Source organism: Uloborus diversus, chromosome 1 (genome assembly GCF_026930045.1).
Source record: "Uloborus diversus isolate 005 chromosome 1, Udiv.v.3.1, whole genome shotgun sequence".
NCBI classification, from domain to species: Eukaryota; Metazoa; Arthropoda; class Arachnida; order Araneae; family Uloboridae; genus Uloborus; species Uloborus diversus.
In genome coordinates this window covers 160,020,883-160,047,505 of record NC_072731.1, presented here as the reverse complement: position 1 = coordinate 160,047,505, position 26,623 = coordinate 160,020,883, and the positions used below count along the sequence as shown (strand labels likewise).

Below are 26,623 nucleotides of genomic sequence, written 5' to 3'. Positions count from 1 at the left end.
AAGGCAATTTTAATTATTTTATTTCAAAAAATGCAATTGTTCTTAGAAACAAAAAGTACAAAGACTTATCAAAACATATAAGGCACTGTAAGTACTTAAATATGAAATCAGATCAAAAAAAAGATCAGAGCAAAAAGTAAATAATTTCTAAATATTTTTCATGTGACAGCAATTTTCATGTTAAAATATAAATGTTTGTGAAAATTTATTTTAAATGAATTACAATTTTATTTATACATTTAGAAACTGTTTTCATTGTGAATATGTAAGCTCATCAATTTGATTTCATTACTTTCAGTCCATCAACTAATGCTGAAGCTTTCTGCATTGTGGACAGTTTTCCATCTTCTTCAAAAATTTATCCAAACCGTATTGAAGAAATAATAACGTCATTTTCTATACTCAGCGTGTCAAATCTTGATAAAGGAAATAAGCGATGCCGAAATTCCACAAAGTGTTGCCCATTGATAGCCACCATGTATTTATCATTTTCTACTCGAATAATCATATCAAAATTAACAGCTTGTTGAAATGGGAAATGAGGTATAGCCAACTCTTCATTTGCATATACATTATTTGTTCTTGAATTTCTGACGACAGTGCGATTATAAAACCTTGCATCAAAATGAAAAGATATGTCAGGAGGTGGATAAGGGGAAGTTCCACTTTGGAAGTTCAAAGTAAACCTAGAAAAATAAAATAAAACTATTACTTATAGCTGTTGGCTATTAGTTTAAAATGTAACTCTTGTGGTTATAGTTTATTTATTTATTTTTTTTTAATTTTCATCAATATAAAAAATATATTTCATCAATATAAAAAATATATAATTTTTAATTTTTTGAAACCTGTTGAAAATTTTACCAAGAGGCATGATGCCTTATAATACATTCAGACTTCATTAAATCACCAATCTTAATGGATGAGGGTTGAAAAAGTTAACAAGATTTTACTAATCCTATATAAATGCATATTTCCATGAAAATATTTAAAATTATGCTCTCTCAACCCTACTAATAAGTATGCATGGTTTTTCCTATAAAATTTTCATTTGAGTGTAATACCCTTTGCCCCCCCCCCCCTCCTTTGGAAAAAAATTGAAATGATGGGCCTGGCTGTTATTTTTCTTAGTTTTTATTTATTTATGTATTTATTTTTTTCACAATAAGCATTTTTGTATCCACGGTCATTGTTTTTTTTTCCTTTCCTTTGTCTCCAACAATTCACTGGCTATTTTTTCCCTCTGGAAAGGCAAAAAATGATCAGCCATAAAATGCTGATTCATAGCTTAGTTTCCATTTTTTAATTCAGAAAATGTAATTTTTTGTCAGTTATAGGTCAGAACCTCCTTATCGGAACTAAGGAAAGAAGTTTGGTTACAATATCAGGTCCCAATACAGGATGATTTTACTACCGGTTTTCAGTACCTTCACGAAAATCAAGTAATAAAATACGCAGCTTCACAATACTAAATTTGAAAATTGGTACAGTCACAAAAACAAAATGAAAAAAATGAAAGTTTCACAAAAATCTGCATTTTAAAGTAGAAAATTTGTTTCACTCTTCAAAACAATTTACGCGTAAAATAAAATGCTAAGCTTTTTTTTGAACAATCGCTAAAGTGCCTTTTTCACAATATTTTGACTCATTTTTATCCGTTTTTCGCCTTAGGTAGATTCGCACAATTTTACGCAAACCTTTTAGTAGTTTTGAGGGGCACATTTTTCCATTAATTTCCTGAATTGTACACAGTACAAAGCATATTGAACTGAAATGAGATGGTATTTTTCGTTCCTCTTTGGTTTTTAGTCCCTCCGAAAAACCTCTTAGAAATAACAGGAAATGGCATTTGCACTTTTCGAACTAAAATTGAATATGGAATTGTTATGTGGCGCTGTGCCACTGATGAACTGTGAATTTAGCATTGAGATTTTAAGAATAAAACCCTATGCAATAAGAACAGGTTCAAAAGATAACATGACAAATCAAATTGTTTGTGAAATACATAGATGTTTATTCACATCAAACTCTCGCACATGGCAATATACATGTACAATTATGATTCAAAGCAATCCTAACTCAAGTTGTTGAAACATTATTACAATTGATTGTTAAAAGAAAATGGTGCGTGGGACGCTACCACAGATAACGGTTAATTGACGATTTAGCACTAACATTTTAAGGAACCCCTTCAATTAATACAACTTACATATGCAATTTAAAGGTAAATCATAATGGACAGGAATCAAATGTTCTACTCACGCAAAGTACAGAATCCAGAAAACCCCTCTCCATCGGTAAGTAGATGTTCATCGTCGGGACGAATCACACAGATCCTTAATGAACCCTCAGATACCAAGTACTCAAAATGTATAAAAAAACTAGATCACGTAGCAACAGGTTGCCGGAGCATAGAAAAAGAAGGCCAGAGCCAAAACATTCACCAAGGCGTGAAATGCACATATGAGGAGGGTTGCAATCATGCCAACGGCATATGGAAGTTACATTTTCGAAAAGGCACAAGATTCGCCAACAAAGTAACCTAGCGAAAACCAGTTCAACTACCACATTGTTAAGGAAGGAATGCAGTTTGTAGTATATTCCTATGCAAAAGGTGATCTTGGCATTGAAGAGGCATTAATGAAGAACCAAAATGTTCAGCCTTAAAAATTCAGTGAGGAGAAAGATTGAATTTGGATGAAAAAAAAAGAACTCAGACAAAATGGGGTGGCTGAAGAGGCATTAACGAAGAACCAAAACAATGTCAGCCTTAAAATTCAGTAAGGAGAAAGATTGAATTTAGATGAAAAAAAATAGAACTCTGACAAAATGGGGTGGCTTGACACCACGGGAATGTTATGAAGAAAATAGAAGAGCCAGGAAATCTTAAATGGGAAATATGGTGGGGAGGAGGGGGAGAGGTCACAGACTAATATTCCTACAGATAATCAAAAGGTAGAATTTCATGGGAGACAATGGTTCAAAGGAAGAGGAGGTAAAAGCTGAAGTGAGAAAAAACTTGGGCAATCAGTGGTTGATATTATTGGATTGATATTATTCTCTTTAGCAGAACATAGTTGCATGCTATTGCCTCCCTTGAACAGACTAACTTGATCTCTCAAGATGGTGGTTGAAACAGCAGTACTATCATGATCATGCAAATATGCTGTAAATGAATAACAGTTAGTTGATAGTAGTGCAGTGGTTTAGTGAGAGAATTGATATTAACATTGCCATCCCCCCCCCCCCCCACTCTTGGGGAACTGAGAAGGTAACAGTTTTTGTAGGATGTTCAAGGTTAAACCGTATTTAGTTTGTTGTTGTTTTTTTCTTTTTTTGCAATGAGATTTGATTATTAATTTATGAAAAAGATAACTCTAGATCCTAAAAGATAAATTTTCATAATATTTAAATTCATTTGAAGATATTTTTATCTTGATTATCAAATGTGGTGTTTAATTTTTCAACAAAACTTGATTGCCAAACCAAGTGACAAATTAGTCGGAAAACCTCATAACTTATTACAACCAATTAAAAATCACTCTTACTATTACACATGCATTGCTATGGATGCAATTTAATTGACCTAGCCTTCAGGGTTACTTGTATTCAGTTTAAGAACTTTGTTGTCTCCATTAGTTCATATTGCATTTTCTTGGTTTTATATACCAAGTTTCATTTATAAAGCAATGTTAATTGAAAATATTTATGCAAAATATTACCTATTAGCACTTGCTGAAGGTCTTCCACTTAAATAAATCATCATTCCAGGCTGCAAGCCACCATAAATAGGGTAAGCATAAGGTATACTCTGAAAAATTAATACATAAAAATTAAATTTTAGCAGAGTTCAAAAAAAAAAAAAAATCAAAGAGTCAAATCTCAGGGTGGCGACAGATCAGGGAGATCAGGGAAAAGTCAGGGAACTTTATTAATCAGGGAAATATCAGGGAATTTCGAAAAAATAATAAAAATTCAGGGAAAATGATCAAATAAAGACAAAAAAAAAATTTTTTTTTTTGCTTTGCAAAATTAAATACCTTTATTTCCTATGCATTTTTCACCAATTATTTGTTTAAAAAGAAGTAAAATTATTGAGGTGCGATTATACACTGACACATGTTTGTGCATTTTTTTCCCTTAAGGTCAATATTGAATCTTAAGTTATTAACCACAGGATAAACTTCCTAAGCTTCTGTGTCTGTAAAGTTGTTTATTTTACGTAGTTTGAATTTTTCTGCCAGGCGTTCCATGTTACGTAAAATAAACAACCCTACAGGCAAAGAGGAAGCCGCCATTAAAGACTTGCTCCATTTCCTTTACTCATTGTCTTGAAGTAGCTAGCATACTGTAATCACAATTTTAAGAAAAAATCTTTTTTTTTTAATTGATACTGCTAAGAGCTTTAAAGGTATTTTACTTGGAGGTTTCGATTTAATTGCTAAAATTGAATGTTAAATGAAAATCAACGTTGTTTTTTACCATTTTATTTTTCGCTGTCGCTTTAGATTATACAAAGGTTTTTTTTTTTTTTTGACTTTAAAATTCTTTTATTTTAAAACCAAGTTATACACTATAAATTTTGAAATTATTATTTCAATGTTGTTGGTTACAAAAGATTTTTTTTTTTTTTGACTAATAATGAAATCATTTGAAATTGAGTTGTGTACATGTAAATATTTTTACTATTTTTTAATGGTTAAAATGCTGTATTCCTTCATTAAAACCTAAGTTCTTGATTAGAGAATAGCCCAATATGACTGACTGGTTGTTTAAAAAGATTCCAATTTGTTTTACACAAATATGCCCATTATTTACTTAAGTAAAACTGCATTACTTCTATACTTTCACAATTACTTGCTATTCTCGCAGCAACAATTATGCTGCTTGAAAATCCAGTTCAAAATTATTTCCAAAAACTTTTTTAGTTTTATCATAATTAGATATGTCTTTAAGAGTGGTTTTAATAATTTCTTAGAATTCTTATGTTAACAGGTTACTGGAAGTAAAGAATATTTGTTTTAGATTTTCTATAATATTTCTTCGTAGATATTTTAATATACTATGTTTACTAAAAAAAAAGCTTATTTTCAAAATATATTTTTAATTAACAGCTTAAAACGTTTTAAACACTGTGTTTTATTTAATATGCAATGGTTTTCAGGTAGGGTAAAGGAAGAAAACCATTATCCATGGTAACGTTAATCAAGGAAATTCAGTGAACTTAATCAGGGAAAAGTCAGGGAACTTTTTTTCGCCATTCCTGTCGCCACCCTGAATCTATTAAATTTTTGAAAATTAGAAAAAAAAAATTTTTTTAAATTGGGTAAATATAATAAATTTTCTTTACAATAATTCTATAAATAAAATCTATGGGCACTTAAACGGACAAAAACAAACTGATCCAGTCTAGTAAATAGTATGAATTCTCAAATGCAATAGAGTATCAGAGTTTCTTTTTTTTTAATCTGTATGTTTCGCTGACAGGGATTCAAAAATTATACTAAAAAGATTAAAAATGTCAAAATTACTTTTTGAACTCTAAATTAATTGACTCTCGATAACTCGAAGTCACAAGGGGGGGGGGGGGGGCAAGGATATTTTTACAGAACTCCAAAATTTATTATTCAAAGCTTTAAAATAAATTTTTAGTTTTTTTCTCATTAGACGATTTGAAGTGTTTGTTCTATGTTTTAAACGATGTAAGAGCAACAAATAATTAAAAACTGCAATAAGAAGTTCAGTGCTATGTTAATAAAACCAACAATATTGTTACTATTAATAGAATGGGGTTGTTTCCTTCAGTCAAAAATACTACTTTTAGTCACTGAAATTGATAGTACTTGAGATTTTAGAACTGAATCGATAGACTTTCATTTTCCCCAACAGTTATTTTTTAATTAACTTTTTAAAATGTCTGAGTTTTCAAACAAGTCGTGGCCTTTATGATGTCACAAATGATGCACTTTGGCGCATCTTTCTACCCCGTTTACGTTACGATAACCAAGAAGCAAATTAAATATTGCGCCCTACGCTTGCTATCAACAATATTGTTGCCAATACATGTGAGTAAAGATTGGCAACAGTAAATGGCATTTCATCATTTGTGATGTCATTGGCAAAAGCGTAAACTATAAAAACGCACTGATTAAAGTAATTTTTAAAAAATACTAAACTTAACCAAACTATTTATAAAATGGTCAGATCCTATGTTTTTAAGCATGCTCTATCAGAAAAAAATACTTTTAAAATTTTGGAAACAACCCCATTGTTATTTATTGAAATATAACTCACTATTACAAAAGGTACAACTAAAACTACAACAAATCTGAGTAAGTAATGCATACAATGATTATATAGTAGAAGGTAATTTAAAATGTTTGAACTGACTAGTAATTTACACAGATACATAGCATTTTCTATTGCAGTATTTACACATCGCTGTGCAGATAAGTCCATTTTTGAAAAACCCACAAGTTATTTGAAAGCAGTTGTTTTTTTACACATGCATGAAGTAAATTTGCTTGAAATTGCGGGCAAACTCAAACAAATCAGAATGTACTTCTCATCAATTACTGTAAACCCAAGCACTAAATAAGTTGCCTAAGGACTAGGTATAGACAGTGCAATCATGAAAAACATTCTGTGTTCTTATGCATTCCGGAGAAAACGGATCCAGTTCTCAGAAAGCAAACCGTTTTCTCCAAAATTATATCTTTCTCCTATTCCTCTTATATGTCTTGCATCTGTAGCATCTGTATCCTGAATAGACTTTAGATACTCTAATAAAATATATTTGGTCCTAGGTCGTTTTATGTGAACGATGAAAGAACCATTATAGACAATTCTAAAATTAGCAATCATCATTTTCATCTTCAGCAAACCTTCTCAAATCGTTTTCGTCTTCTCTCGAGTAGTCTTCATCCATAGGAATACTATTACTTAATTCATTGAGCAGGAATGTTAATGACTAGACTTCTTTCCCTTTCAAAGAGATTGAAATCGATGGAGGGTGAGGTTGATTTTCATAGAGGAGAAATTCATCCAGGTTTAAATGTACGATATTGCAAATAATGAAAATAAGCTTTGAAAATGCATCTGCATTGAATTTTAATCTTTACATCAAACAGACATACTGGTTTTTCTGTAAAAATGAAGGACTAAAAAGTTCTTTTTAACTACCCGTGAATATGAAGTGACTTTTGAGTCACAATTCTTTTCTCTATGAATTTGTTCTAAATGTTTTTTTCCCAACTTGCCAAATCTTCATGAGTTGCTCCACATATTCTTCGTTTACTGCTGTATTCGTCCCTAATGAGAACAAATCTATCGAAGTTTCTAAAAATGGATTTCCATGTTCAGCTAATTCTCTTCGAGGCCTCACTCTTCAAGACCTTTCTTGAAAACAGGCTTTGGAAACTTAACATTTCTTCATTGTGCATATACAGCATTTCTTTAAATAAGTCGAGGTAACTTTTTTAAATTGTGTAACTAAATCAATAACTTCAAGATCAACAAACATCCATCTTCTTAACGCAGTTAGATCTGGGATAGACCAATTATACCCCCGTCTCCTTTCACCACCGCATTGTTTTGCTTGTAAGCATGGTCCAATCCAATTACAGAAAACACGTTAATTGTCTGTTTTACAGCAAACATTCTTTCTTCGAAAGCTTTGTGTACACCTGGAAGGTTTGTGGGTTAAAGAAGATCTTTTATGAAAACTGGTCATCATCGAGCATAGTCAATAAAAAGTATATGTACGTTTAGTATAGCGACAAAATGGAAAAAAAAAACACAGAATCAACTCCTTCAAAGTTTCAGTAAAGATATTAAAGTTGGTTGAAAGCTATGATCTAATAAACATAAACATTAAAATCCTCAGCTTTAATACGGTGCTCCAAAATTTGAGCATTGAGATGGTGCTTCCTTTCTCGGATTTTTAAGTTATAAAAACTTCTCTGTCAAAAGTGTCTTCATTGCATCAATGTGAAAATTTTTCTAAGAATTAGTTAGAGACATTTTATTATACACTTTAGGTATGTTTTTTTTTTCTTTTTTTTCATAAATGAGTTTTTTTTCATTAAAGCTTACTAATGATCAATCGGGTAACGGAAAATTAACAACAGCAACAATAGTAATAAGAAGAAGAAATTTAAAATTCAAACTTTAAATTTCTTTCTATTAGAATTAAATTCAGAAACCAGTAACTTGGGGGGGGGGGGGGAATTCACGTTAGAGAATTTACAATTTAAAAATTTCAATTTTTTTTAAAACCATTTTTTGTGAAGTTATTTCTGAAATTAGACGTTTAATGGAGCTTTAAACGGTAAAAAATATAATTAACATCTATAGAGTGACACAAACAATGATTAAAAAAATTATAATAGAATTTTTTTAAAAAAAATTGCTATTTTTGGTTTTAGACCAAAAATGGTCGCTAGGATTTTTTTGGGGGGGTGGGGGGGGGATTTTGGAATGGGGGTCTCCCCTTCCTAAAATATTTGTATATACAATGTCTATCATTATTATTATTATTTTTTTTGTTATTTTGAAGATTTTCAGCATGAGTAATGCTTAAGGATATTACAAATGATCTCAATTACCAATGTTAATAGCTTATTTTGATTATTTACGAGTGTTAAAATATTAGGCTTTATTACCCTACCGTAGTATAATAAGGCCTAATTGCAAGGTTTTTTTAAAATAATTAATTTTATGTTTGTTTTCGGCAAGAAAGGCCGTTTTTTGTTATTTTCATGTAGTAATTCGCAACTCCAACGAACTATAGGGGGCACTGCAGTCACTGTCTAATGGCGGACGAAAAAACTAAAACAAACGTACGTGGTGACGAAGAAAATGCTAAAAGTGTTGTGATTTTTGTTCGTATGTATGATTTTTTGTTTTATCCTTTTTAAATCAATATTTTAAGTCCTGAGGATATTTTGGCCCACGTAGAAAGAGGTTAGAAGTCAAGAAGGGTTACTAAACGTCAAACATTAATGCAAACTACGTAGTTCTAAGCAGCCATTTTCACCATGTTGAATTCGATATTTATCAATTCTTGATAAAACTAAATAATAATTGTGGCCTGACAGGAATAACAATTAATGCTAGAAAATTTAATGTGACATTACAAATTATTACCAAAAGAAGATGATACTTCTCTGTTTTGCTTGGCTAGCGCTTATTGTTTTGCATTTGTAGCTGAGTTATTTCTCTCAAATTCCCGAATCGGTTAATTTAAACTTTTTCTGTTTCGATGTTTCTAATTTCTGAGTTACGATTTAATTATGTCATATTATGCAAATCATCTACAAAATTCTTACGATATATGGTGGTAGTTTTCTTTTCAGTTGATTGAACATTATTTCTTTTTACTTATCGAATTCTGTTATCTTACTACCATTTTATTCCACTCATGATAAAAATTAAAAATGGTTTAACTAAAAACGCGAGATCTCGCCAAGGCTACTTTGCTCGCACAATACCAAAACTATAACCCTAAACAAATTTGGCAAAACCTTTCAGCTGAGAATAAAAGGAATAAAGTAAATTCTTTCTCGGTTAAACATTTTTCATTTTGTTCTACGATAATATATTCAAGAAAATATTTTGTATACTGTCCGTTCCAACTAAATGCTGCTGTAAAATATGGTTAGTTAAATTAATTTAAGATTAAAAAAATTCATATTCTTACAAATTCATACAAAACAATAAAATTTTTTACTTTGTATAACGTTATCCAAGTTTGTTAATCCAGAGTTTTCGCTTTCACCATTTCTCAATTCATATTTTAGAAGGAAATAAGGAAAACTAACATTATTTTGAGAAGCTCGAGAATACTACTAAGGAACGAATTAATTTCTGTAGCTGAAAGCGTACTAAGACACATCGATTGCGTTAATAAATACTCAGAACAAACTGCCTGTGTTTACGTCAACAGACACACATGGAACGCAACGTGGCAATGTTTTAGTTTCTTCGGCAGTTTTGTAAACCACCGCAAGGTAGCGTATTCGAGCGCTGGAGTTGCGAATTGAATGGTACTTTAATTAAATTTGCAATTTGCTGATTTGGATCCTTTTCTTTCCATTTTATTCCAAATCTCCCTTAGGTAGGCCTTATTACTCGCACCTACCTTATTCGAGTTATTGAGATTCCACTGTATCTCCAAGCCTTGCTCTACATGTGAGTGGTAAAAAAAATAAACAAAAAAGTCTTTAAAGGCAGATATGGCAAAAATTTGGTGGTCATTGAATGAAAACTCGATTACTAGTACAAATTAGTTCGATTTTTTAAACATTTGATTTTTAGACTTATTCCTTCTTAAACACAACAATTCAATTTAAAAATGACTGTCTTTAATTAATAAAACATGATAGATAAAGATAAATATAATTTGTGTAGTTATTGCTTTTTTGCTGGGAGCACACTACTTCAGTAAACTTCAGTAAGTTGACATCAGAAAGAGAGCAATTTATTTGACAAAAAATCAAACTATTTTTTGCAATTAAATTCATTTAAACCAAAAGAGATAATTTCATTAAAATAACTACTCACAGGATTATAGACTGGTGGCAAATTTGAGCTGGGTTGTACAGGTGCTGGGGGACATATTACAATGTTTCGCTCTGGTGGTGGGACACATGTGCCAATTGTTTGACTGGGAAATATATAAGGATCTGGAACTCGACCTGGAAGAGGAACACATGTTCCTGTTGGAAGACCCTAAGCATAAAAGAAAGAAATAAATGTCACATTAATCATTTATGATTTTTACGTTTTGTGAGAAGTACAAAACCAATGATTTTTTTTTACAATCTTATTTAAAAAAAGGATTTTTTTAAGAGTAAGAAATAAAAATAAGTTACGTTGTATTGAAACAAAACTTGAGATAAGAAAATAGGCATATGTTCTGCTGAAACATATTTAGTCACTACTATTAACTTTTCAATGGATATTTTTCGGAAAAATTCAGCATGATATTTCAAAACCTGTATTGTTTTGCTCAAGTCTTTTTAGGCACACATTTTGGATGTGTGCTCAATTGGAGCCTTGATATTCTGTGATAAGTTTAATAAAAGTGAGATGGAAAAATCACAATTGTATTTACTGAAATATACAGAAATGAAATACTGAAAATAGTACAGCAATGGTAATAGACACTATAACAAAAAAATTGACGCACTAAAAAGGAGTTATCTGATTGAGACGAAAATTGGTGGATAGGAAGACAATGTAAAGAATAGTAAATGATTAAAATCTCAGAACAATTGAATAATTTTTGTCAGAGTTACAGTAACAAGTTCAGTATGATGTTATTTCGGCTCTAGCCTGGATACAAGCTGAAACGCGGCATGGCATAGACCAATAACGCCCTTGGATGGTGTCCTGCGGTATTTCATGTCAAATTCGCTAACTGTCGAACGAGGTCATCAACATTCCGTGCCAGATGCAATCACCTTCCCATCATATCCTAGACATGCTCGATGGAAGAGAGATCTGACGGGCCAAAGAAGTATTTTACAAGCTTGCAGACAGTTCATAGCAACACGTACCGTATGTGGTCTGGCATTGTCCTGCTGAAAAACCAGCCGAGGGTGCTGCAAAATGAATGTCGTAGGATGTCGTCGACGTACAGCTGTGCAGAAAGTCTTCCTCTAATTTCGACCAAAAAGGTCCGGCTATCAAAGGAAATGGCACCCCTGACTATAACGCCTTGCTGAGGGCCGGGGTGGCGTCCAATAGTGAAAGCAGGATTCCCCGTCTGCCCTGGGTATCTCCAAACACGTCTTCAATTATCGTCAGGGCACAGTTAGAAGCGGGATTCGCCGCTAAAGACTATACGTCCATAGTCGGCTTCATTTCAACATGATCGAGCCATGCACCACTGCACTCTGGCTCAGCAATGTGCAGGCATCAGTGGCAGGCGGTGTAACGGTTGGCGCGAGTGTAGATTTCGCTGTCTCAACCGTCTGTAAATGGTTATGATAGACACTGGTGTTGGCGTTGAACGTTTAATGGTTGATAGAGATGAAGAAGCAGCTGTGACAGCTGATCGGACAATCATTCTGTCCTTACGGTCTATTGTGACCCTAGGTCAACCGCTGCCATCTTGATGCTGAACTTGACCATTTTCCACCCATCCTTGCCAGCATCTTCGAATCGCCGCATCGCTTGGACTCAAATAACGAGTGATTCTCCGATCAGACCAACCAGCCTCTTTCAATCCAATGATACGACCTCTCTCAAACTCTGACAGTTGCTCGTAATGAGCACAAATCCTGGGGTGAGGCATTTTATAAGTTGTTGAAAGGTAAACTGAATTGCAATCAAACCGAAGTTTTAACAACTGTTGAAGAACTGCTGCTTATATACATCTGCTGGATGCGCAGTTCCGATGGCCTGGAAATCAAACTATTCACTCATTGGACACCAAATTTTAATCATTTGCATATCTCGTCAAGACACTCATACATACAGAATTTCAAAGCAATCAGATGGATGACTGCTTCTTTTTGCGTTGATTTTTTTGTTATAGACAATAAGAAAAATGGAAAATTATGTGTCAGATACATTTATGTATCAGATATATTTGGAAAGAAATCCACGCCAAATTGCAGAGTAGTAAATAAACACAGCACAAATACTGTTTTGTATACCAAGATTTGGAGGCAACCCAAAAAAGAAGGGGGCCCATGATCCCTTACAGATATCTGGGCCTGAGTTTCAAACTTATTAGCTATAAATTAGTCTGGAAGGCGGAAGTAGGCCTTCTCATTAAAGCTGAGATTACCTACACACTGGTACCAAAAATTAATTTAGCACACAATAGGGAAGTTGCAACCTATTAAATATTCCTTTTTTGACTATTAGATATTGTTAACAGATTCTGAAAACTCAGAAATTCACCGACGCCATATTTTAAAACACAACGACTGATTTTTAATAATTTTTTAAAAATCACACGCGCAAAAAAACGCACCTTGAGGTGAAGTCACATGGCTGTACAGAAACTCACTCCGAGCAAGGTCCCGTGTTAAGACTATGAGCAGGTAGTACGCTCCGCATTTAAAGCCTTGAAATCTTGTCAAAATATTAGAAATTTTTATTAATTTTTCTTGACTTTCCAGTGCTGGGAAAATAATATTAATTATACTTACCTCTTTCTATGTGAGGGGGTTCTCCATACCTTGACACTACACTAGTGAAATACGATCCAAAAACTTTCATTCATACCGGCAGGGGTGGTGCAAATCGAACTGTCTAGTGTGAACATGCAAATTGAGTGGAATGTCATTGAGGAGGTATTTAAGCGGTGGACATCTGTCCATCGATCTCTTTCTCCTGCTTGCACAACAAGGATGACTCCCCCTGTATAAGCTCCTGTAGTGAGCTAGCTGCCATGGGCTTCGACCATTCGGCTGATGATGGAATCATGCTTGATCTACCAGCTGAAGGAGTATGTTAGGCCAGCTGGCCTTGTGTGAACTGCTCAAGATTTGGATTGGAAATTACAGGGGTGAAGACGATTCACGACTACTGTACTTCTTATCAAGATGAATTTTTTAGGAGCACCTGTGGTATAACTGTTTTTCTTATTTTTGTTATGCAGCAATATTTTTCTTTGCTGGATTAGGATTCTACACCAATACACTATTTTTTCTTAAGAAGCTTTAAAAATGTTGGTTAACATGTTGTATTTTTACTGAACTAATAAATGTTAATGATTTATTTAAATATGCTTCTTAATTTGACTCAACCAAGACACATTTGTGAGGTCCACTAAAAATTTTAAATAGTTTTTCCCCCTAACAAATCTACTAATTAATCCGTTTAATACACAATGGAGGCTGGATTTGTGAGAGGACAGTCTAATAACTTTCCTGAAGTGACTTCGATGATGATATTTGACTTTTTCTGGGAGAGATTCAAAGTTTAAGAAACACTGAGAGAATGAACAATGTTACTTGCAAGCGGAGTGTATGGTAACCCTCGGTTTTCGCTTGAAAGTTTTTTGCTTTATTCGCGATAAATTTCGATAAATCTCTCTCTTTCTTTCTTTTCTTTTTTATTATTTTCTATTGTTTAAACTCCATTTAATTTTATTCTGTTTTTTGGGTTTTAACTTTGCAAAAAAAGGAATATATTTTTTATAGTTTTGATATAAAAAGTGCTTTTATTTATTTTTGCACGAAAGAAAGGTTTACAGAAATGTATTTTGCAGCTAAACTGAAAATGTATTTTTAAAGTATCACTTAGTATTAGTTAAAATTTCAAGATATTTTTCATATTTGTAAAGTAAGTATTAATAATGTTTTCATTATGATTAAAATGCAAATAGTGATGTTTTTACCCCTTCCTATTTAAATTGAATGCGTGGGATTTCAGTTCCTTTGCAATTTTTTTTAAATGTCTTATATTCTTATTAAATATAAAATTAAAAGTGTTGTGAATTTTTTTTACCTTTTTAGCCATAATATGCAATAAATGAGCAAACCGGGGGGGGGGGGGGGGGGGGGGGACATTGGCCGCTCATTTTCTTTCCTTTTTTTTTCCAAATTATTTGCAGATGTTAAATTAGCAGTTACTATTAATTTTGACATGTATTAATTTTTTTAGGGGGGATTTTTTTTGGGCACAAAGTTTTTATGCACCAATTAATAAAGTTTAACATTAAAAAGTAAGCAAATTCTCTTCAGCTGACAAAACATCAGTTGACATCAACAAAATGAAATGTATAATATGAACTTGAATATTTTATCGATAAACCACCAGGTAAATCCGCAGCTATATAATTTTTATTTGGTACTAAAATCCATGCCACTGGACTAAAATAAAAAATGTCTTAATGCGGTATAAAGGATTTAACTTTGAAACTGTAATGGATTTCGTTGTCAAAGGAACGAAATAAAAAACAAAACTAATACTATAGTCAGTAAATTACTGCCCATTAGCAAGGGCTAAAGCAGAAATACATGAAATTCACTGCCAGCTCAGTCATTTCCAGCCAAGGAATGCAGTTTCGTGCTTATTAGCACTCATCAGCCCGGCATAGGAAAGTGACTGAGCTGGAGATGGAAAACCTCTTAAGGAAGCCAAGAGTGCCAAAACTAATACTAATTCAGCACTTAATATTACATAACTATTATACTATTTTAAATTTATATGCACTAAAAATATATATATATATAATTTAGCACTTTTTGAAATAAAGTTGAAATCAGTCATTGTGTTGGTGAGATGTAATTGAAAATGTTAATCATCACAAAATTCTAAAACGAGTATTATAGTATGCAAACAGATAAAAGAATAAAATAAAAAAGGCACAAAGCTTTGGCATTGTGTTCTAGACCAGCAGTTTTAACTTTTTTAAGGTCCCATAAAGTGGATAATACATAATCAAGAAGTACCTCAAAGTTTATTCTGAAAATAAGTTAGCTATTGAATTTATCTATACAAATTACCTAACATAAATACTTTTGTTACTTTCAAACACTAAAAAAAAAAATAATTAAAAAAATGTTTTATAACCATTATTTATTAAATCAAAAAGTTGTCAGTGTGAGTTGATATTGCTTACTTCTCAAAATTCGTTTCATAAATATTTCGATCAATTTTTGAGCAAACTAAAGTCTTCTAAGTTCATAAGTTTTGCAATATAATAGGCTGATGATACAATCCTTGCAATTTTTAAACATTATAAAATTCCATTTTGACCCTGTCAGGGTAGCCAATAAAATCTCGTTTTCGTTGAGCCATTCTCTTTTCTGCATGTAGCCAAAGCTGCAAACCACTACGAAAAAACCGTAGTATCTACAAACTTCAGACTTGAAAAACGACGCTACGTAATCGTGTCTAAAACTTACGATTTTTCTTTCTTTTTACAGTCCAAATAAATAAATAAAACATTACAAATAATATCCATGCTAAAATAAATTACAAGCTATTGCTTTTGTGCTTAGTAATGTTCCACACATTTGTTTCAAAAAAAAAAAAAAAAACCTATTGTAATAAATGATTTTTAAAAAAATTATTTTTTTCAAAATAAACTGTTACTTGTCCTACTGACAGGGTTGCCACTGAGTTCCGCAGCTAAAAATAGTTGCTTTAGTGACATGTAATATGAAAAAGTCTCTAAATAGTCGCCAGATGCAGAGAAGAGTTTCCTGATTTGGGTCAAATCCTTTTAAAATAAATTTTCTGGCATAATTTCTTGAGTCTTACTGTTAATTAAAAACATAAGACTGACAGCATAAAAAGAAATAGAAATACAGCATTCGCCATATTTCCAATTGTGTGAAAATTAGCTCTCGTTTCCAAAAAAATTTCTCTTAAAAGACTAAAAAAATTAAAAAGCATCATTCAGAATGCAAACAATAGTTCGTAAAAATAGTAGCAGCGGAAACAAACTTTTATAAAGAAACCATGATCGAAAAAACAAAACTTTTTGTTCAAAAATATGAAAATCACAAATTTTTAATCATGAATATGTTTATTACCTTTATTTTTTCTAGTTTTTAAAGCACTTATTTTCAAAAAAAAAAAAGAAAGTGGTAAAATGTTCCTGTTTTTTATTTTATTTTCCCCCTGGAAACTAGGAGGTGAATTTGTAAGCAAATTTTCAATTCTTTTGCTCTAAAGGAAAAAGAGAAGAGTTTTTATGTATTTTAGTCACTTTTTCACTAAAGAAATCACCGCCTTTTACAACTGATTGCAAAATAGTGGTTTTTGGCAATATTTTGGGTTAAATAGTCACTATAGTCACCTTTGCTTCAAAATAGTAGCTTTAGTCGTTAGTGGCAGACCAGTATTGCAAATTTAATCTTAAATTACTCATTGCGTCTGCTACATTTGTTATTAAATATTCCGCCCGCCTCCCTCCCCCGTTGGTGCGCAAAACTATGCTACTATAAAAGTTGGCAGCTCTGTATATAGCAAACCACTTTTTCCTAAGATTATTTCGTAGAACGTTAACAAAACGTTTTCCAGGATTTCCCCTTGAACTTGAAGTGCATTGGGGTACAAAACAATAGTTGTAAGTACCAGTGCTTGCCATATTTATTCATAGAAAGAAAGGCAACTTGAAGGCAAAAATCTCAGACAAAGAAAACCGTTTCACCTTAGGCGCGCTTTTGTTAAAACTCTTGCTGCGCTTTCTGTAGATTATCACCATACTGCCAAGTGAGACTTAAACAAAGCCAACTGCACTTCCGTCGGTTTCTTCTTGTCAGCCAGAGCATGGCTGAAGAGCAGATGACGTCACTTCCTGAGCCATTTGATGTCACATTCGCTTGAACTTTAAAAATTATTTAAAAAAAAAACTACTTATTGTATCGCAAAATTTTTTTCACCGATGATGTTCATACATGTTATTCTATCATATAAAAATAAAACTGAAAAATTGAAAACTTCCCTATTAGGTATATCCCTATTAGGTATTTATCCCATTTCATAATAAGCAAAACCTTGTACGGAATGGAAACATATGAAAATGGATTCAGTAAGCTGGTAAGTGGAAATAAAATGAAAATATTCTATAAAAAGTTGTACTATGACCCCTTACGTAAGAACCATACTTCATTCATTAGATTAGTCACTGCTTATCACAAATTTCTAGTTGAAAAAGCCTTTTTGCTTTAAATAGCAGCCTCTAAACATTGATGTGTTTAGTTTGCATTGATCTGTAAAGGTTTTAGGGATTGGGTGGGGCAAGAGTGCTCTTGATAGTTACGATGCCTTTTTCCCTTTATCAATCCAGGGAAAATATCTTACTATTTTCCCTGGATTGATTCACTGCAAATTTGGAACAATTTCATTAAACCTATTTTTCAAAACAGTAACCCCCATCCCATCTGTACTAACACTTTTTGGTTTTACAATTAATCTTGCTTAAAAACACTACTAGCACTCTTTGATTTAACAAAACTTTACATATTCTCATGCAATGACATTTTGTACAATCACATAATGTTCAAAGTTACTTAAATGCAAACATTTTTTTTTAAGTGATACAAGTATTTATATGTTATTAAAACAAAATATGGGGAAAAATCATACTGGTATTAGGTGTCCACGAGTTGGATCACCATATGGATAAATTGATCCAGGAGGTTGGCATGTTCCAGGTTGATACTAAAAGTAAAAGATAAGTACAAAAAAAACTGAGATAAGGGGAGACTTCAACAATTAGCACTACATAAAATAAAACTGTAAAATAACCACAATAATTCATAAATGAACATGAATGATACACTTACTGGACTAATTTTGTTGACAAATTCAATTCTTTCAATATGAACTGCACCATCTATGAAAATAGAAGACACTCTCGAGATTGGTATTCTGTGAACAAATTCCCAACAGTGTTGTCCGTTAACAGCAATCTGGAAATTTCAACAAATAAGCATAAATGGAAAAGTTCTTAGAATGGATGTTGAAGAAAGTTAGCTTAACCAAAACAGATCACAACCTATCTCAAATGTGTAAAGTAAAGCTTCAAATGTGTGATCACAAATTTTTAACTTAATCATAAGTAATTTGAATTAAAAATTATGAAGGTATTTTAGAACCTTTATTTACACAATACTACTTTCCAAGTTCTCCCGTATCGATCACTATACTTTGTTTAACTGGTTGGATACGGCTCTGAAGAAAGCTGCTTTTAGATCCAGACCAGGAGATGAGCAACCCTAATCCAGCACTCCCAGAGGTATTGATTTGGAATGGGAACTTGAAAAACTTTGTGACCACAAACACATTTAATGGGCCCCAGTCACCTTAATGAACATGAAGGATCTTTGACCAGTTGGCATCACAAACCGGGACTCTTTAATAACGAGTCCAATGTCTTACTGATCAGGCCACCCCGACCACACAACTCACTTAAGGGCAATTCACACTACAACCGTCCGTCCCGTCCATCCTGTTTTCTTCCACCCAAAACAAGTTTTCTTTCAACATACAATCCCTTTTGATGTCAAATGCCAGCCTGTGTACCGCCCCTTTCTTAAATTGAATTGTTCAATCTAGTAATCTGTTATTTTTCAACGAATCAATCGATGAAACTAAGACTGTTTGCATTGTTTTTTATGATATGAAGTTTCTCTGAATTAAAAGAACTTACCATGCCAATGGGTGAGTTTGTTGTTCTTATTTAGTGTCCCCTTGTTTTTCTTCTCCATGCAGTATCGAGCCTGGTAAAAATTGCAAAGCCCCTTTTCTATGTTTTAACTTGCCCCTGTAACTTATTTAATCCATTTGTCTTTAAAATGCTTTTTCTAAACTATCCTGGGTTTTCTCGCCCTGTTTCGTTTACACGAGCTATAAACTAAGTGTTTTTTTAATTGTGATATTAATATGTGCTTCCCCAGGGTGCTTTGCATGTCACTGCCGGATCCCTCTGAATTTGTTTTGCAGCAGGAAAAAATATTTAATTTAATGTTTTGGGTTTTTTTCACAATGCAATGGTAGAGCCAATTCCAAACCTTTAAAAACCTTTAACTTAACTTATCATCACATTATGTAAACCAAAAATGTTCATTGAAAATTCTTAAAATTTTGTTTTGAGGCTAGGAACATAAGAGTATTTTTTTAAATCCTGATTTATTTTTAATGCACAGTGAAATTCCGCTACAATGAATACCAATAGGACGAAATTTCCATTTCAACGAAATAAATTTTCACTCTCGATCTAATTTTCAATACATTGCTGGAACTCTGTTATAACCAACTTCAAGAGAACTTAAATTTTGCTCTTTGTAACGAGATTTTGTTGTATTCATTACCTATTAGTGCCTTTATGGAATAATGATCTTGCATCATGGTGATTGATGCAGGGAGTAGAAAATATAATTTTAGTTTTCCTAGTATGAAACTGCTAATTAATAAATTAGCAATAAATTTTATGTTAGAAAAGTGTAACCATTTAGTTGTTACATTTAGAAAAAGGCAGAATAAAGATATTACAGAAAAAAACTTGTTGGAGAAACAGCAAAACAAAATTACGCACTGTGTATGAAAAACAAGAAATTGAAACATAAAGAAAAAAAAAGGTTCCTTAAAACCTTGAAACATGTGTATACAGTAATCTCCCAATTTGTGCAACAAAACGTTGTTGGTTTCCTTTTACTCATGATTGGTTGTCATTTCAATTGTCCTTGAAAGAAGGAATCACAGAGTACATTTAGCATGTAATTGGATGTTAAACTACCAATATCAGGGTAAAATCAAAAGAAAAATTAGAGAGCATTGATTGAGATAATTTTTTTTAAATTATATTTTGAAGTTGTGCTTTTTTTTAGCTCATTCTTTTATGGCTTCATAGTGCTTATATGATATTGTACTTCTTTTAATGATGACCAAACTATAACAAAAAAAAAAAAAAAAGTCAGAATGATTACTTTCAGAAAAAGTCTTTGAATCAGAGTGAATTACAACTAAGTATTGATTAACCTCCTTCTTTTGTGATTGTTAAGGGAAGCAATTGGAAACTAAAATAACCACTTGGAGGGGTATAAATTACAGGTGAAAAGTATTCGAAATAAGTAGGTAAAATATAGACACAGATATTCCACTATTATTCACGTCTTTTTTCTTTTGGATAGAAATATTATAATACATGCAACTTTCAACATAATAAAGTACTCTTATTATGAATGGAAAAAAAAAGCTTACACGGTAAGAAGTAGGCTCTACCAATATCATCATAGTAAATTCTTGGCCCGTTTGGAATGGAAATAAGCCTTGTCTCTCTTCAAAACCATAAACACCTCTTTCCATAGAATTTCTAACGACAATTCTTTGAGGAAATCGTACACTGACGTGTAGAGCTCGATCAGATGATGCATCGAGACCAGTCAACAAATTTACCTGAAATCTTAATATTTATAAAAGCATTAAACAGCAGTTTTTACATTTGAAAAAAAAAAATTGTTTCTATGTTAGTACATTAAAATACTTATGTTTGTGAAAATACCAACAAATAAATTCATATGGAACAATAAAATATTTTAGCAAAACTGTAAATAAAATATCGAAAAAATAAATAAATACTGACCACAGTATACAAAAATAGAGAAATTCTTAAATAAATTTTTCAGCATTGAAATAGAACTTTTAACTTTAAAGGATAGATTGGTCGACTTTTCTGTAGGTTTTTGTTATTTTTTTAATGAAAGGAAATTAAAAAAAAAAAAAAACAGTACAAAAAAACCTAAACTTAAAAAAAATATCTAGCTGATTCTGATACAGTTGACGTTCGATATAACCACCCTTGCCGTCAAAACAAAATCTTTCCCTATAACGAGAGGTCACTACAACGTAAACGTTATAGATATTTCATGCCGTTAAGTCATATTGAAAGGTGCTGGAATAATATTTGTCAGTTCTGCTTATTTTTAAAAGAGAACCAATAAATTTTAAAAAAATTAAATAACTGCAATTTTTTAATTTCTTTAAAAAACACTGTGTTTCAATGCCATCTTACATTTAGATGACTAAATTTAGCTAAAAAGTACACTGAAAATTATTCAGAGAAGTTTTTAAATTAGAGATCAAGGTTTCCTTCTTTGAGATTTTTTTTCAAAAACATTATTTCTCCTTATATAAAAATAAAAATCGTCACACTGTTTATTGTTTGTGCGCAATTTACATAAATTCTTTAAACGTAAAACCATCAAATAACTACTGAACTACTTTCAATCAAAATATTTTACCTTCAAACACATAAAACTGTCAAATGTTAGTTTTCAAATAGTCTTGAGAACTACAAAAAAGTGGAAACTTAATTTTGGACATTATATAGGAAGAAACAGTTCTGCTTGGTCGTTCTAATGTGGATGTTAAAATAACAGAGCAATGGAATAGCAAATGGAACTTCATGCATTGGTCGTTTCGTTATAACGGAAGGTTCGCAGTAATGGAAAGTTGTTCAAAAAAGAGCTTTGACTATACAACAATTAGTGGTGGATAAGAGTACAATTCAATATCAGAACAGAATAAAAATACTACAGAATAAATATAATAAATAACAATAAAAATATAGTGTTTTTTTATGAAAATAATTCATGTAACATACATATCACTTCCATATGGAGCAGTGCCTCTAATTTCAATAAGTTTTTCCTTCTGAAAGACCACCTGGAATAGGTCCTCGATACGGAACACGCTGAAAAACATAATTTTTATTGGTTTATGAATAAAACAGTCAAAAATACAAAATAATAATAATAATAAACTTGAATTTTTTCCATTACAAAAAAATTGAAAAGCACAAATGTTGCTGTTGCAAAGATTCAGTCTCATTGTTCTTTTTTTTTTCTTGTTTAAATATTACAAAATATATACAAGGTATAAAAATTGTATTACATGCCAAATACGAATTAACAGATTCCAGCACCAGAAAGAAATTATTTATATCATAAAGCAGTGCAAAAGTGGCAAATTAGTGAAAAATATTGAAGACAAGTTTTGAGATTATAATGAGCCTGTTTTTTCTAGGCAAAAAAGATGTGAGTAAATGGATACATGGATGCAAATTCATGCATTCTATTCAAAAGCTTACATATTCCTGCATTAAAAAAGGTTCCTAGTAACCAGCTGGGGGAGGGGGGAGGCTTCGCACTAGGGCAACACTCAATGAGGATTCCATAGTTTATAAAAAATAAATACTTTTAATTCTGAAAATTTTCACCAATATATCTTTAATTACATTTAATCTAACAGATTTAACAAAAATAGAGCGCCCAATATTGCAAGGGGAGGTTACATATGGCATCTTGGGCAATTTAGCATAAACTGGATTTGCAGTTTATATTTTTTGTCTTTAATTTTTTTTCTATATATATATATATATATATATATATATATATATATATATATTATATATATATATATATATATATATATATATATATATTTGGAGAGGGGGGGCAGTTAAAAACATATGTGCATTTCTTACACATGTTTTGGGAGAAATGGAGGTCTAACTCTTTGTACCTTTGTCATTAAGCCAGATGATATTAATGCATTGCTAATATAACACTAGTGTGAAAAAATTAGAGATTAAAATGGCAGCAACCCTGGACCAGTGTCTGTACATTGGTAGCAGTATTGCTGCATCAGTTTAGTGAAAAATTTTAAAACCGATTTAATGATGTGGGATGCACACCGGTTTTCGGCGATGCATCGCCCAGCCCTAAAAGGCAGATACAGAAAGATCTTTTGGAGCAGGCCCGGAAATTGTAACCCCCCCCCTGCCCCTTCATAACAAAGTTTTCCATTACTTTATTTTAAAATGTGTTTTAGGATTCCTTAAGATGAATAAATCTACTTTCAAGCATACATATATTATGCACTGATATGCTTTGAGTGAGGACATAAAATATTTTTAGCATTTCGAGCCAATTAAATACTAAACCCTAATTTCCCTGAGATGCTATAAGATGAGCAGTTTCAATTAGGAACATTTTCATAATGAGTATGACATGAGGACAAGGTTATTAAATCAACCCATACCTCATTTAAGTTTTTTATTAGTTAATTTTATATTTTAACTATCAAATATTCTGAATTAAGAAAAGCTGCTTCATAACATATTACTTGTCTTTGAGAATTCGGAAACTTTTTCTTTACGAATTTCAAAGCAGTTGCTGACACATACACACTACACCCCCTCCCCCGCTCCCTCCACACATTAAGATTTTCAAATGAAAGAGCTGAAATTATAATTGTCATTTTTGATTTAAATTCAGCAATATTTTTTTATATTTTGATTAATTAATGAATTTTTTTGTGCCAGGAAAACTAAATGTCACTAAAAGTCAAGATTTTAGAACAAATTGCATGAAGGGAAACCAACAACACTCTATTGAAGCATTTTGGCACCACTAAGGTAAAATTTATACCCTACTCTAGGGTTTAACCCCCCAATGTATTGTACCATTTATCATTTTGTTTCATTTGCAATGTTAAAGTATTATGCTTGATATTTATTTGTTGGGGAAGCAAGCTCAGAAAATGTTAGCCATTTTGTATTCATTTGTTTTGCTCCATCCATGTAGAAAAACTACTGATGATAATATAAATGATAAAAATAAAAAAAACATGTCATACGTGACAGCCTAAATAAAAATATTTTAGGAAGATGATAATTTGAATTAAAAGTTTTTAAATTAAAAAAGTAAATAAAAAAGAATAAAGGGAAAAAAGAAAAAAAAAAGCAAAACAAATAATTATGTACAGAAAGAGGAAGATTTTTTTGAGAACCATGTTAAAAAGGTGCATAAATAGTTACCTGTAAAGAAAATTTAAAATTCTTTTTTGAACTTTCAAAAACAAAAGTGGACTTTCAAAGGCAAGTAGAAGCAATCCAGTTATCCAAAAAACCCCAACTATCCAAATCACTAGTTATTCAAATGGTCTTCAGAATTTGACTTGATGCAGCACTATTAGCATTCTCTTCATGAAGCTTGTCAAACAGTTTACTCAGACTGAGATGTGCAACAAGCAATGACTTTCATTTGCAGTGCCGAACGTACATAGCAGGCCAATCATTTACGGGGGTCAGAAGGGGGCAATTGACCCCCCTCCCTCTGACTTTGAAAAATCCCTAATTTTCAGAAATGTTGGTGTGATTTTTTTTTTTTTTTTTTAGAAATAATATGCATTGAGCAGCATGCACCCTTTGACTCCCTCAACCCCCGGAACACTTTGAAATGACAGCCCTGGTATATAGTACATGCTGTACAAATGTTCAGCACTAGTTAAGACGCTTTGCATGAAAAGCGTTAACTTTCTATTTGATTAATTAAAAGCAATTTTACTTAAAAAATATTTTTTTTCTTTCCTCTCATTTTCAACATACATATAATGATTGATTAAAATATTCTTTTCACTGAAAAATCCAAATATCTGAACTATAAATTATCCGAATGGGTTCCGGTCCCAATTGATGCAATTGGAGTTCTACTTTCTATTAAAAAAAAAAAAAAAAAGACACAATTTCGATAAGTGACGAGCTTCAAATAATTGAAAAAATGGTAACCATAAAAATTCAGAAGAAGGACATAGAAGCAGAAAAAATAATAATAAGACTACGAATTTGATCTTACTTGAGGATACACGACATTTTTCGGATCTGGATAATTTCTGTTATAATCTCCAAAAATCATGATTTCTAAGTCAAAACTCTTTGTTGATTTCCAAAACTATTGAAGACTTCAAAGTTCTTTGAACAGATAAGTAAAATAATCTCTCGGAATAAAAGTTTTACAATATACTAATTTACCAAGTAAACAAAAGGAGCCTTCAGATTGTCGTACCGTAACATTGTTTTTATTTACATTTATAAGTGACTCACGTGACTTTCCTACCGTGTTGCGGCTGCGGTTAATTCCATGAAATTTCAGTTATAAGCTTACGTAAGGCTTTTCGCTAACTCGAGTGTACATTAAAATTTCAACTTTAAATATACATTATCCAATGAATGGTATGGAACAGTTATCAAAAGTGTTATCACAGAAAGGTGTTTTGAACGTCACAAGTGGAATTTATCAATAAGAAAGTTGGAAATTCTGATAGCTTTCTTGAAGCTTTCAATGTTATGCTTTTAAGTTTCAGGAATATCTCGTTTCAGATAATGCGAATCCTGTGCAAGTACTTTTCACAGAATTCGTAAAAAAGATAAAGAAGAAATGATCGTTTAATGAACCCATTTTTTGGACTCTGTTTAAATCGTCATTTGTGGCAGATGAGTGAAAAATTCAAAATCCCATACCTTTCACACCTTTGTTAAGCCCGTCATATCAAATTTTTCTACCGAGAGAGGAGTGGCAAAAGGTCTCAATGCTAATTTTATCGGATAACAACAAAAACCACGCCAATTTATAAGTAAAAGCATTAATTTTTCAAAACCAGGAGGGGGATCTGACTGCACGCGTGCTGTTTTGCCGCCGGGCATGTTGGTCGCCTGTAACATTGGGCACCGAGCATTTTGGGTGGCGGGAACATTAAGTCCAATGTGCTCAGCGCCCAAAATGCACGGCATCCATTGTTCCTGGTGCCCAATATGCCCGCGGCGCCCAGGGTCGGATTAAGGATTCGGAGGCCCATAGGCATTAAAAGTGTTAGGGCCCACAAGAGCCAACACGAGGTCAAATAAGGGGGGGGGGGGCTGCAGCGTCTACATGTTTCACATGCAAACGCCGCATGCACCTATATTTTTATTGCATACAAGCAAGGAAAGGGCCCCATTTTTTGAGGAAAATGAAACTTTCTTTAATGTATTTACAACTTTAATATTTCGCCGGGCCCTTGAAAACCTCAGGGTCCCTAGGGTACTGCCTATACATTGCCCAATTAATAATCCGACTCTGGCGGAGCCCAATGTTGCCGGCGCCCAAGATATTCGGCGGCCAATGTTACGTCGCCCAAAATGCTCGGCGCCCAATCTTCCCATTTCGAACTTTTGAACCGTTTGTTGTAATAATGAAATTTTAAGTTTTTTTAATAGTTCGGGAATGGCTCAACTTAGGTCCCATTACTTTGTTTGACCATATTTGTTCTTAAAAAAAAAGTTACGGTCAAAAAGCAGTGAATTTCAAGCAATTTCCCTATTAAA

General features: G+C 32.3%; 1 protein-coding gene across 1 annotated transcript; it reads right to left on the bottom strand.

The window, feature by feature from the left end:
- Positions 1-25,347, bottom strand: LOC129222514 (galectin-4-like). Its single transcript, XM_054857029.1, is given in 9 exon segments — positions 1-686; positions 3,723-3,811; positions 10,564-10,731; positions 18,064-18,138; positions 18,264-18,389; positions 20,680-20,881; positions 22,082-22,125; positions 22,127-22,171; positions 25,116-25,347. Coding segments are annotated over 9 exon segments (1,137 nt in total). The 5' UTR covers positions 25,176-25,347; the 3' UTR covers positions 1-358.
- Between the last annotated feature and the right edge of the window lie 1,276 nt (positions 25,348-26,623).